The 13789-nt window shown below is 31.8% G+C and overlaps 1 protein-coding gene across 4 annotated transcripts; it reads left to right on the top strand.

Annotated features, from left to right (window-relative positions):
- The first annotated feature begins 357 nt into the window (after positions 1-357).
- LOC108320640 (uncharacterized) lies at positions 358-11995 on the top strand. 4 transcript variants are annotated; one of them, XM_017552130.2, is made up of 16 exons: positions 358-744; positions 1618-2049; positions 2143-2271; positions 2357-2564; positions 3530-3676; positions 4169-4243; positions 4559-4630; positions 5134-5205; positions 6700-6771; positions 6910-6981; positions 7859-7894; positions 8179-8250; positions 9396-9539; positions 9853-9924; positions 10451-10597; positions 11573-11995. In XM_017552130.2, the coding sequence occupies exons 2-16, from the start codon at positions 1855-1857 to the stop codon at positions 11755-11757; spliced, it is 1698 nt and encodes a 565-aa protein (XP_017407619.1). In that variant the 5' UTR covers positions 358-744; positions 1618-1854; the 3' UTR covers positions 11758-11995. The 4 variants fall into 4 exon arrangements, with proteins under 4 accessions (XP_017407619.1, XP_052724759.1, XP_017407616.1 ...); XM_052868799.1 differs by having other exon boundaries at positions 360-744; positions 1638-2049; positions 7859-7930; XM_017552127.2 differs by having other exon boundaries at positions 360-744; positions 7859-7930.
- Positions 11996-13789: the final 1794 nt, after the last annotated feature.

Genomic DNA, 13789 nt, shown 5'->3' with positions numbered 1-13789 from the left:
ATTTCAATGTGAAACTCAATTACGCACTGAAGTGTTATATTAAGAGAATTCCGTCAATTATACAATTTGAAATTTGTTGGATTGATTCGTGCAATAGCGTAAAGGAATAATGGTTAAGTGGGTTGGAAGTAAAAACAAACAAGTGATGCCATGATTGTTAATTAATAAACGGAGCCATAAATTAATTAATTAATAAAATATAAACGAAGATATAAAGCAATGGTTAATTTAAGTAGCGTGATGATCGAATTGAATGAAGCATATTGCGTGTACACAGTTCGCAAGGCAACGGAGTGGGTCCCACCTACTCCTCCAAATGGATAAAGTCATGAGAATTGCGCCTCCCTCTCAATCCCTTACCTACCATTTTCGCCACGTGTAATCCGATGTTTGCTTCGGATGGAGCCTCGGTTACGAGCCACGTACCCACCCACCACTCCTTTCTTCTAGCACTCACTCCCAGGTTTTCAACTTTCACCTGCAACTTCCTCGCTATTTGCTTCTCAGTTTCCCTTCGTTAAAAACTCTCTGCTGTTTCGTTTCACTCTTTCCAGAATCGTCTTTCGTTCTGTTGTCCTTTTCCTCTCTGCAAATCTTCATTCAACAACATCTCTGGATTCTGCTGTTCTCTGCGGCTCGATCATCGTTCGTAACTTGCTATGTTTTCCGTTTGTGTTCTCTTCAGTTCGATCATCGCTCGTAACTTGTTACTTAGCCGTTTGGATTCTCTGCACTTCGATCATTGTAGGTTGCTACTATCCCGCTGGTTCTTTCCGTATCACTACTATTATTTAATTATTTACCTGTGTATGCTTATGTTTATTTGTATTGTAGTTTTAAACCCTCCTATTTTAGTGTATTTTATGAGAATTTCTTTGTTTCATTTTTTTTATAGTATTGTTACAGTACTATTGTGCCGTTCATATTAGTTTTATTTAATTATTATTTTTATTTCCAGTGTTTTGAACTTGTGTGCAATTGTAAGGTGAATCCGTTTTTTGTTCGATTTTACGTATACACTTTCTGTTCTTTTTAGGCTCCTGGAACTTTGAAACTTTCCCATACTTGAATTCAGAATTTTAAATAAGCTTTAAACAGTGATTTTGTTATTGTTGAAATTTTTTTCTTTCATGATATGTTTTAGTTAATTACTTTAAATTTCAAAATAAGCCTAATTGTAAGCTTGATATTTTAAATTGGTTGTAAGCCTATATATTGATAGGTATTCTCATTTATGAATTCCAGTGGTTATTTTTCTCCACTTTTAATCTCTCTACATTTCTATATTTTTATTTTATTAATAATTTTAACATTGGTGAACAGCGAGTACTGAGTGTAGTGTATTCTAGTTTTTTCACGTTGTGTTTTGTTGTTTTAAATTGTAATTTGTAATTGAACTCGCAAAAAAAATAAATTTAATTTCTATTTATCGTGTTTTGAACTAGTGTATTTTTACAAGGATGAATCTGTTTGATTATGCATATATGTGTCCCTTTTTTTGGTGCACAATGAGGTCTTAGTGTAATCTACCCTTTTCCTGTTTGTGTATGTGTTTAAGACAAATATGGCAAGTGCTTATTATTGTGCAATTGCTGATATTTGAAGCTGATTTGGCAGTTTTGGTCTTTGGCTTTTAGAGGAGGTGTTCTAGATAGAACTTGTTAATGGATTCAAGAGAAGTCAATTCCTGAATGCTCAAGTTGCTGAATCTTATTCAGCTATTACTGTTTCTGGTTTTTTTAATTGGATGAAGTGATGCGCTGGTTCCATATGGTAGCTGTTGGTTATTGAATGGATTAGTCTAGTGTTGTGCTGCAAGTTTTTTGGCTTATTGGTGACGGGAATATTTCCTGGATGGGGGGAGCATGTTCTAGGAAGCGAGAGCAGGACAATGAAGATAGTATTATCAGAGGACTATCACGAAGCTATTCTAGATGTGGGAGTTTGAAATGGTGGACATCCTCTTTTTCTTATCCATCTGTTGATTTTCACTTACGAAAAGGAGAATGTCCACCACTTTTGGACCTGTGCATACAGAAAATAAATGAGGTATTATTCTAACAAAAGATTTGTTATTTTACTTTGTTCGGACCCTATATATGTTGATGATTAGATCTAATCACTGCAATCTTTATCTGACAGGACATTGATAAATATAACTCATTTTCTATGCTGCCACGGGATATAAGTCAGTTAATTTTTAATAATTTGGTTTACTCGAGATGTCTAACCAGTGCTTCCTTCGAAGCTTTTCGTGATTGTGCTCTACAGGTAAATAATTCAAGTCATTGTGAACCTGGTTGATTATGTGTTCTTGGTCTAATAATTATTTTTGTCACTTATTTTTTTTTTACAGGATCTTTACTTAGGAGAATATGATGGTGTTAATGATAATTGGATGGACGTCATCTCATCCCAGGGTTCATCTTTACTTTCTGTAGATCTTTCTGGGTCTGATGTCACTGATTTTGTGCTGACATACCTTAAAGATTGTGGAAGTCTAATTTCTTTGAATCTAAATTACTGTGATCAAATTTCAGATCGTGGACTAGAGTGTATCAGTGGTAATCTTTCTTTTCTTATCTGTTGTCATAAAATAACACTCAATGCATTTGCAGTTATTAATTTATTTCTCATATTTTCTCTTGGGTGTTAGTCCTTTGGCATCTTATATATTATTTTCTTCATCTTAAAAAGAATAAATAAAATATCTAAATATCCTTTGGTAAACTGTGTATACATTGATGTGGAAATGGGTTACGTATTGCCTTTTGTGAAAACTTATTTGATGTTAGCCTAGGATACTCAGGCTGCCAGTTCATAAAAATAATTTTTTTTTCATGGAAAACTTTCAGCGAATGAAATTCTTGGTAAATGATTCTCAATTTAAGAACTTTGATCCTTCAAGTGATCAGTTAAAGGAGTAAGTATAAACTCATTATTATGTCATTAAGCACTTTGGTTGGTTATTGGAAACTTTTTTACCAGAATTTTTGACCTAGTTTTCTTTATTCTTTTGGAAAATTTATTTCCTATTGACACACCTATTTCTAATTTACTTTTATTTTAATATTGAAAAAATGAATACATAAATCTTGTGCTGATCATCTGCATGGTATTACATTTTTTGTACTATTTTAACTATAATGTTAAACATTTTAATATATCATGTTCAAAGAATTTAACTCTGGAGAGGGCAATGCACATGATTATTTTACCTGCATTGGAAATTCTGTTTCTTTCAAAGAATGAAAATGTTTTCAACAGCCACCCTTATCAGTTAATCCCATTTGACACAATGAATTCTCAATAGGGAGATTAAAGTGGGTTGCATGCATGTTATATGTAATATACTGTTTCCTGTTTACCCCTGCCATCTGTCTTAGCCTTTTTGTTACATAACATATTCGTAATTTTCCTCATGTGTCTTGCATATAATGTAGATATTCATGTGAAATTACTTACTTCTAGGAGCTTTGTCCATAGGATGCTTTTACTGAATGTTTACAACAATAATAAAATATTCCAGGCCTGTCAAACTTGACAAGTTTGAGTTTTAGACGAAATGATTCAATTTCTGCTAAGGGAATGAGTGCCTTTTCTGGTCTTGTCAACTTGGTCAAGTTGGATTTGGAGAGATGTCCTGGTATTCATGGAGGCCTTGTTCATCTTCGAGGTTTGTTCTTAGATGCAATTTTTGTGTGAAAGTAAAGCTTAACTAACCAGTTATTGTAAGACATTCAAAACTGTGTTCAAATTTTAACTTCTAACTTATATAAGTCATAAGGCTGCTACTATATCCAATGATGTGGTATTGTTGTCTAATGTTTATCACAATTGTTAGATCTTTCAACTTACAATTGACATTGTGCTGTCAATGAAGCAGAAGACAATTAACTGAACATCCAAGTTGAGTAATATTTTTTGTGCTACCTTGTGCCTCTATTCTTGACAAGTGTTATGGAAAGCTAAAATAAGGAATCAATAACTTATTATACTTTTTCATAATATTAGTTGTTTCATTTACAATTATGTATTAGTGAACAAGTGCACCCTGTAAAAGGAGTTCTATTACATTAGCTGTGATTCTGTAGCATGAACTCTTAGACAACAAAACAAACTTGATATCCATGTAATTTCTGTCAAATGATTTGGTCCGTATTTTCAGGTTTGACCAAGTTGGAATCTCTCAATTTAAAGTGGTGTAATTGCATAACAGATTATGATATGAAACCTCTTTCAGGTTTGTTGCAAAACATCTTGCTTTCTTTTGATTACAGTGACTTAAACTTTTACCCAAGATTGATTGTCTAGACTTTCTTTTATGCAATTAGTATTTTTTCTACTACAGAGTAGTTTCTACACATATTCTGCAAAGTTTATTTACCCTGAGTTTAAGGGTTTTATATCACTTGAGAAGATTAAATAGCACCAACTGTATTTGACAACAAAGAATTGTCAGCATGTCTTTGTGTTTATAGAAGTAAACATTGCCATCTTATTAGAAATGTTGTTCAGTAATCAACAATACAATTTATCTGATTCAATTTACCTCCAGAGCTTGGTAGCCTGAAAAGTCTGGAGATTTCATCCAGTAAAGTCACTGATTTTGGCGTCAGTTTCCTGAGAGGTATTGTTTTCCTCAAAGTAGTTTTATATGTCTCTCTTTAGTCTTGCTCTACATGTTGTATGTGAAGATGCAAAGGTCAATTGATGTTTTGTGCCCACTTCTTGTATGTACCAAGATTTTATTCAATGAAGTTATACCTCTTTACAGGATTTCATAATGCAATGATGAACTATTCATGTTTTAAAGAGTCGATGTTTTATTTTAAAGACCAATTTGGTTATTTTCTTTTGATTTCAGATTAAAATACTTTGTGCTTCAATTATAAAATGTAGACTCATTTTGTCTAATAAGTCAGAATGCTGATTTAAAAATATATTCATTCAAAGTCCACCTCATGATGAAATATTTTGTCAATTATTTTTCTAAGGTTGATCTTTGTTAAGTTGTTTAATTAGAGAAATTGCAAAGTTGGGTGTGCATCCCAGTTGTCCCAGCTTACCAGTTAAAAGGAAATTTCATATTAATCTGTCTCATTTATTTTCAACATTTTTGGTCCATTCCAGGGTTACAGAAGCTTGCCCTGTTAAATTTGGAAGGGTGCCTTGTAACAGCTGCATGCTTGGATTCTCTTGCAGGTATTCTTTTGTAGATTTATATGCTTATTGTATTAATCAGTCTTGTTATGGTTATATTTAGGCTTACCAGCTGTTTGGTAGGGTATAATCTCTTGGTTGGCTTAAGTCCTTATTGGAAATGTTATAGTCCTGCTCTTATATTTGAAGGGTTGTATGCTTTAAAGCTTAGAGCATTCGTTTGGATCCCTTTAGCATATTACTGGATGAAGATTGTAATTTGAGCCGGGAAAGTCTACTGATTATGAAGCTTTAGAAACAAAATCCTTGGGTGTGGGATGTGATTCCAAGTATTTAAACTGAGCTTTCTTAGACAACGTCTCCATAAAACATGTATAATTACTAATAACTTTGCTAACTTAAAAATTAAAATATATGACATGCATGAATATTTTAAATATAAAACAAGTGAATTTATTTTATTTCAAGCATATTGGTCTTACAAACCAAAATATATTTTTATATGTACAGGCACATGTGGATGTGCCAATAGTATTTCAAAACATCATAAATTATCACATTCTATAGTTGTTCCTGAGACGATCCATAACACATACAAAGCACAAGGGTAACTTGTTATTACTTAAATTTAATATATGATTCCAATTCACCGTTATTAAAAACTTCATATAAACTTTGTTACCACGTAGAATTATACAATCAAATCATGAATCAGTCTGCCAATCACAATCCTAGCTTCACTCAAGGCTCCAAGAAATTTAAAGAATATCCAACTTGACTCATGACACAACAACTTTCGGAAGATATATCTTAGTCAAGCCAATTACCACATTATTGGCTTCATTACTCAATACGCACACTACATCTTAGTCACCCTATTTACCACCTTGGTAATTCCCAACTACGTAAATCCAACTCAAATTTCATTTTAAAACTTAATTATCACTGAATAACTAATTATAAACATTAAAGGTAACATTAAAAGATACACTCATTTATTTAATCAAATTAAAACTATTAATATGAAAGTCATTTTAACAACATAAGCAGATAACTAAAGTTTAGTTTTTTGGGAGTCCGTTTAGTGAAATTAAAAACTGCTGAGTGAAATTTGGCTAGTATGGAGCAATCAAATTGTTTTGCAGACCCAAACTGGAGCGAAATTTCAATCCATCAAGCAGCTTTTAGCTAATGCTTTGATTACCCACCGGAGGAGTTTGGTCCAAGCCTTAGTACCTTTTCAGAAGAAACCCAGTTTTTTGTTTCTAATAATATAATATTAACACAGTATTTACATTTTTGTTTATTCAGTAACTTTGAGGTTCTAATTTTATCGAGTTTAATTGACTCAAACAAAATAGGTTTGAGCTGAACATGCATATTATTTTGAACCACCTTCTGTTAGGTTTTTTTATTATCAGTGAACTGTTTTGTTGAATCTAAAGTTTAAATTCATCACGTCTTTCTTGTCAATAAATAACCTATTAAACGTGAAATGTGCATTGATGATTGATTTGATGTTATGTTTTGTGTCAGAGCTTCCTGCGCTATCAAACTTGAATCTTAATAGATGCAATATCTCTGACAATGGATGCGAAAAATTCTCACGTAAGTTGTTAAGAATTGCACGGTTACCTCTTTCAGGCTGTGATTTTATATTTAATAATAAGCTTTTTGGGCTATTTTTTTACACCATAAATATTGTTGGGGGCATTACATTTGTAACATTATCTTTCTTTTTTACAGGACTGGAAAATTTGAAAGTATTAAACTTGGGATTTAATGTCATAACAGATACATGTTTAATTCACTTGAAAGGTGATTTCAAATCTCTTGCTTGTTTTATTTTCCTATATTCATCATGGTCTATTGTGAAGATAGAAGCTATTTATAAACTTGTAAGTGGACATCAGTAGACCTGTCTAGTGGAATTTTTACATGCCATATAGGCAGCTTGGTAGTAAAACCTATCCTTTTCCAGGAATGTGAAATGTGGAACCAGGAATTTAATGCTAAATACCCTATAAAAAAAGATTTTTGTCCCTAATTATGTGGCAGTCCAAGTCATTAGTGTCATTGATCGATCAAATTATATATTAGAAAAGTATACAATCTACCTGCATTTCAACTCGTAATGCTAACTCAAAGGAGAGGATTGCTTGAATCTTGTAAGGAGTTTGGTCATATTCGAAGCTTATTGGGGATATCTAAGCACAACTATCTCAATCCAAGATTGGACTGTTTGGACTTTGAAGTTTGCAAGACAAAACATTTGTGGGCAGCACAACTTCAAGAGTAAACAAACTATAATCTTATATTAGAAACGAATATATTGGTTTCTTTGAAATTTCCTGAATTCGGCAATAATTTTGGCAACAAATTTGGAAGATATTGTGTTACACTAATGTGTTGACTCTGTAAGACTACTTTTATAGCAATGATAACTGATTAATCTCTACTTCACAAAATATTACCTTCATGAGTTACACTCTCAATATTAGTCTTGTAGTTATTGTTCGTGATATAACTTGTAACTTATTATTTTGTACATGTTAAATTAATATGTGAGCAGAATATTTATGTATTATTAACATATATATAGCAGAAAGATATAAAGAAGTTATCCTAGGACAGTGGATATATTTGAAAGAAAATGGCTGTATTTATTAACAGTGTGATGTATGTTTTCAAGCAGGACTGACAAAGTTGGAGAGCTTGAACCTTGATTCATGTAAGATTGGTGATGAAGGGTTGGTCAATTTGGCTGGTAGATGCTTGAATTCCCATTATTTTTTTATATGAAATTTCTTCTGTTTTCTTTCTCTTTTTTATGACTTCCTGGATGAAGTTGCTGCCTAATTGTTTTGGTAAAGAATGTGAAAAAATTAACTTATTATCTACTATGCATAATTGGTTGCAATTGATTAATTTAATATTGTTCATGTTATTTATCATTTTAAATGCACATTTCTGCTTGAGTGAATATTTGACTCATTTTCTTCTCAATGTTTTAAGGCCATGAGCGATTGAACTGCTTGGAATTGTCTGATACAGAGGTTGGTAGCAATGGACTACAGCATTTATCAGGTTCGATATACCAGAACCTTACTATAATAATTTGTATGCTTTTTTGGTTGAGTTTTGCTTGTACTTCAAAAAAATGGTGGATATCAGTGTATAGTGGCCAACCTCAAAAATACTACAACGGTATAGCTTATTAGTAAGATGGCCTCTATTTTAAATTTTTATATATAGCTCAAATAATTTATACTATGTACAAATGCAAGTGCTTGCTATTTAAAAGAAAACACTCAACATTGATGGCATAGTCATATTTTCCAATAAAAGGTCACGTCATGGGTTTTAATAAAAAGTCAGCATATAGCAAAAGAAGTCAGGGAAACAAAGGCATGCTCATTTATCAAATTTTAAAAGGCAAGACATCTCAGACATCTGATATAAGGTGAGGCCAGGGTGGATGTTGCAGAGTTCTGACAGAGGAGGATGAGGGTTCAAAGTAGAGAACAATAGTGGAAGCTGATTATCACTAGTAATACTGCTAGAGACAGGTTGGTGTAGGTTGAAACTTTAGAAAAATACATATCAGGGTTTTTTTAGTTCTAAAATAGGGGACAGAAATCTCAACTTTGCTCTTAATCCCTCTCCTCCCCTGAAAGAAACTGTAATTTTGTGGCGGAAGGGGGATTTTCATAAATGCCTCATTTAAGCACCACTATGGCATGGCACAGCCACTGTATTGGCCATAATTAAAAAAATGTACCACTGTTTAAAACTTCGTAGCGGTTCATGGCTGTACTGCTGACTTCACTACTAGAATATTGATAACTATGATATGGTTATGTCCGTAATTTTGAGAGATATTTTATGCTACTGAAATTATGTCTGATCGTTTTACCTATTGCATCTCATCCGATTTGGACATTTTGGGACTGATGCTCTGATGTCCCATCTCTATAGTTTGTGTTTGGATTTTCATTCTTTCTTTTGAAGTTAGCTTTATCCCTTTTTACATTTGAAAGGAGATGTTCTCCTATACTAATCTCTTGACATGATTAATTGCTGATTAATGAATAAACCAATGAGGAAGAAATATGACACTCTTTGAGTTGTGATTCTTACTATGCGAGGTGCAGTAAATGCTTGAGATATTGTGATGTAGAATTCTATGACTATTTTTTTCGTTGATTATTTTTTTATTCTATTTGTTGTAGGACTGTCTAATCTGCAGAAAATAAATCTTTCTTTTACCATGGTTAGTGACGGTGGTTTAAGCAAATTGCGTGGACTCTCATCTCTGAAGTCCCTTAATTTGGATGCTTACCAAATTTCTGACATTGGGCTGTCAAACCTTACAAGTACGTGTTTCTATTAAAAGAATAGAATTCAAACAACGGTTTGTTTATTTCTGTTTAGATTGTACTTGATCTCCAATCCTGTTCAGTCCAATCAATTACCTACTATTTTTTTTACCACGATCTGAAATATGAATTTAATTTTTATGCACTCATTGTATGTGATACACATGCATCCCATATGATGATGTGGTGATAGAGTGACTTGAGTTGGCACAAATTTTGCTATTCTTAGCTTTAGGTATTCTGGCACTTTTATTTTGTAATCTTAAAGTTTAATTTTGCAGCATGCATTATTCTGAATTTGGCAATGCAGGTTTGACTGGCCTCACTGACCTGGATTTGTTTGGTGCACGAATCACAGATTTTGGTACAAACTATTTGAAAAGTATGCAATTCATCACTAAATATTTATTTCGGAATTATTATTCGTGGATATGTTGATTATTACCTTTTTTCCTTCAATATGATTTTATCTTCCTTTTTTCTGGCCTTTTTTTTCTTATTATTTTTATAGGACAAATAGAAGATGTCTTGGCTTTTCTTTACAGTCAAATTACATGAGCTAAATTTTATCTGAAATGTAATCGGATAATGCTTGTCTCTTAATTCGCAATGCTTAGCCCACAAATTATTCTTTTTAAGTTTAATTTGATCACTAAATGTCAATTTGATGCATGTTATATGCAGTTTGCTGGAAAGATTTTTGTTAGTCTCGTATGAAAAGTATATGCACGGACTGACTAATATTTACTATAAATTGTTTCTTGTCAAATAAGATTCAAATTCAATCTTAATCCCCCTATGATAAGTGGTATTTACATGGAATTGAAGGAATGTTAATGTTCTTTGATTGAGCCCATATCACTTACAAGTTGAATTCGTTGGTTTGCCAACTTTCTTTGGTGAAACAGAGTTTAAGAACCTGAGGTCTTTGGAAATATGTGGTGGAGCTTTGACTGATGCTGGTGTGAAAAATATCAAAGAGCTTTCTTCTCTGGTCTGCTTAAATTTATCACAAAACAGCAATCTTACAGACAAAACTCTTGAGTTAATTTCAGGTACTTCCGCATTCCTTTGTTTTATCTGAAATGTATGTTGTATGATTCTGTTTGCCTTTTCTTTTTCCTTCTTGACCAACTTGAAAACCTAAATGATCACAAAAAATATATGAATAAGTTGTAGGGTTTGGGTTTATAGATTAGACAGGATCATATGCCCTTCTTTTTGAAGGGTGTCTGCTCGTGAAAGTCCTAAATGCTTCAATTAGTTAACTATTCAAGGGACTTCTAGTTGGGAAATTTAAGTCCTAAATGAATTCTGAAGTTTGTATGTAAATATCTTCATTATGCTATAAAGTTGAATTAAATTAGGTTACCAAGGCAATCACCCAATTAAATGTTAGGAAAAGGCATCTAAATATGTCAGCTGTGCTCTACTATTGTCTTTATTTTCGGTGAATCTTTGTCTAGAAATCAAGCATGCCCACTTCATCGTGATATGCAAGGGCAGTAGAATAGCCCGGTATGCAAGTTATAGTCAAGTGGTGATTGGATATAACCAGACCCGGGTCATACTTTCCCGGTCCTTTTGACAGTATCTTTGTTAATGTAGTTATTCTGTATGTGTAGGTTGTGTCATTCATTCACAAAGATTATTTTATCCTCTTGTTTTGCTTTTTTGTGGAAGACGAGGGGGGTTTACAGTCAATATTGTGTTGGAACTGCAGGATGCTTTACAATTCGATTCTTAACGAAAGGCAGGGTTTTTTTGTTTTGCTGTTTTTTTTTTATCTTTTTACACAAGGCTTGGTACTTATTTTGTATTTTCAAAAGCGCAAGACCATAACAAGATATTAAGGTCTAGGCGTGAAGGTTCAGTGAATCATAGCTGCTGTAAATTTCCCCTGCTTTGAATTGTTATTTTCTTAATGAAAAACGGTTTGCATTTATTCCTTTGGCCAGAGTCGTGAAAGTTAGGTGATCGTAGTTAGCTATATGTCTGTGATGATCACACGTTTATGATCATAATTACAGGGCTCACTGGGTTGGTTTCTTTGAATGTTTCAAATTCTCGTATCACCAATGCTGGTCTGCAGCATTTGAAAGCACTCAATAACTTGAGATCTCTGACATTGGAGTCCTGTAAGGTGACAGCAAATGACATGAAGAAACTGAAATCAATATACCTCCCGAATCTGGTAAGCTTTCGGCCAGGTTAGTTAATGCGGTATTCTGATTTATATATATGCGTATATTATATTATAAATACATGTCAGTCGTACTGATGTATCTCAGACAAGAATGGAAAAACGACCTCAAATTGTACATTGGCTATAATAACGGCTTTGTGGAAGGTGTGATTCCACGTGTGCTGCCAAACTTGCTTTTGTTGTTTGGTTGTTTTGTAAATATATTCATAATGGAAAAGAATTATGCAAGGACGTGTTTGCTACTGCCTATTCATGCTGCTCATAAATTCACTTTTCTTGTTTCTCACGTTTCAAATATAAAAGTAATATTTTTAAAGTTATAAAAATGTGTATTATTATTTAAAGGGTTTCAATGTGTAATTAGTCAAAAATGAGTAAATTTTGGTTTCAGTGGTCAAAAGTTAATATTTTTCGTTTTTAAGTATAAAAGTAATATTTTTTCTTTCTTTCTTTTTCTTTTATGGTATCTATTAGTTAACTATATGTGCGTAACAGCAAGTGAGTATCCTAATTTTTAGACGATAATGATTCAAATAATGCGTACGTTATATCATATCGATTTATGATTTTCAAGTATAATTTTAAAATAAGTTTAATTGTTTCTTTTCTCATTATTATGATGTTTTAAAAAAATTATTATTGTGTTGAATGTTTTAAATTTTGTCCTATTGAAACAAGTTAAATAGATGTGAAATTGATAGTAGAGGTGGTAGGTGGCGAGATACTTTATTATTTTAAGTTAATTTGTTGATTGGAGGGTTACAAATTATATATGTCAATGTAGTAATTTGTCACTTTCAATGAAATTGAATTTTGAAAACTTTTCTGGAACAAAAGTAACTATCAAATATAAATGTTATTATAGTTTATATTAATAGGTTAAATAATAACTTTAAAATTGGGAGGAATAAACATAATAAAGACATTATAATTTGTTTACAAATATTTTTTATTTTATACATTGAAAACAGAAAATTTTGTAAAATTTAAGATAACATTTTAACCATTTGTTCAAATTTATGGACTGAAATTTTAATTTTCTCAAAAGAAATTAGATTTTAAGTTTATAATAAATTACTGCGTTTTAACTGAATTTTTATAAAAAATTTATTATATTGATTACTTAAAATTTCGTATTTTAAATAAATGTATATGATTTGATTTTTGTAATCATTATTTACCAGAGTCTATTTATTTGCACTTAAAAAATAAAAAACGACTTAACGGTAAATTTGAGTATTTATCTAAAAATTCTATTGCATTTAATACTCTTAAAATTTTTAATTGAGATCGTGCCATCAAAGTGGTGTGATATATATAGGAAATTGAACAATAACATATTTTATGATAAATTATCGGATAGATAGTGTTATTGAAGTTTATATCTAATTTGCTATTAAGGGAGAATGGTGCATTCGGTCACGAATTAGATCTTCCATAATATCCTTGTAATTAAAAAATAATAATTAAACAATTATATCAAAATAATCAACATGCATAAATGTTTTTTTATCTCCTTTACTACTCCTGTTGTTCATGATAAAATAGTATACAATGTACGTACAAACAATGCAAAGTAGTTTTACAATACCACTCAATTATAGATAATCACATGATAAATTTGTTGATTTTTTTTTTGACAATTACTTTAAAAAATAAATTACCAGTAATTTTTATTACTTAACAATGTAAAAGAACATAAGTTATACTAATAATACGAAATCATTAATGTCAATAAATCATAATATAATTGCAGGAAAGAAATAATAATGTGAATTTTCAAGCAGATGAATATCGAGTATTTACAAAATAGAAAATATCTGTGGTTGGCTGCTATTTTGTTTTTTAGTTGGCAGAAAGTGAAATTGATCTGAAGGAAGAAAGGGGGGGCCCTGGCAGTGTTGATGCCAAACAAGTGACAGCAGTGACTGTGAATGGTATCAAAATAAATCACATTCATATTAGACCTTACCCTGGCTAGGTACAGTGGGTCCCAATTCAAATCATGCATTTATGGACTTTCATCAACCAATCAGAAATT

This window comes from Vigna angularis, chromosome 9 (genome assembly GCF_016808095.1).
Source record: "Vigna angularis cultivar LongXiaoDou No.4 chromosome 9, ASM1680809v1, whole genome shotgun sequence".
In the NCBI taxonomy this organism is placed as follows: Eukaryota; Viridiplantae; Streptophyta; class Magnoliopsida; order Fabales; family Fabaceae; genus Vigna; species Vigna angularis.
The sequence above is the reverse complement of the archived record's forward strand: the minus strand, read 5'-3'. Positions and strand labels throughout refer to the sequence as shown.

Coding starts and splice junctions, on each gene's coding strand:
- LOC108320640 (XM_052868799.1), top strand. CDS start 1,855: ATGGGGGGAGCATGTTCTAGGAAGCGAGAGCAGGACAATGAAGATAGT. Junction 3,677..4,168: donor AGGCCTTGTTCATCTTCGAG/GTTTGTTCTTAG, acceptor CCGTATTTTCAG/GTTTGACCAAGTTGGAATCT. Junction 4,244..4,558: donor TGATATGAAACCTCTTTCAG/GTTTGTTGCAAA, acceptor ATTTACCTCCAG/AGCTTGGTAGCCTGAAAAGT.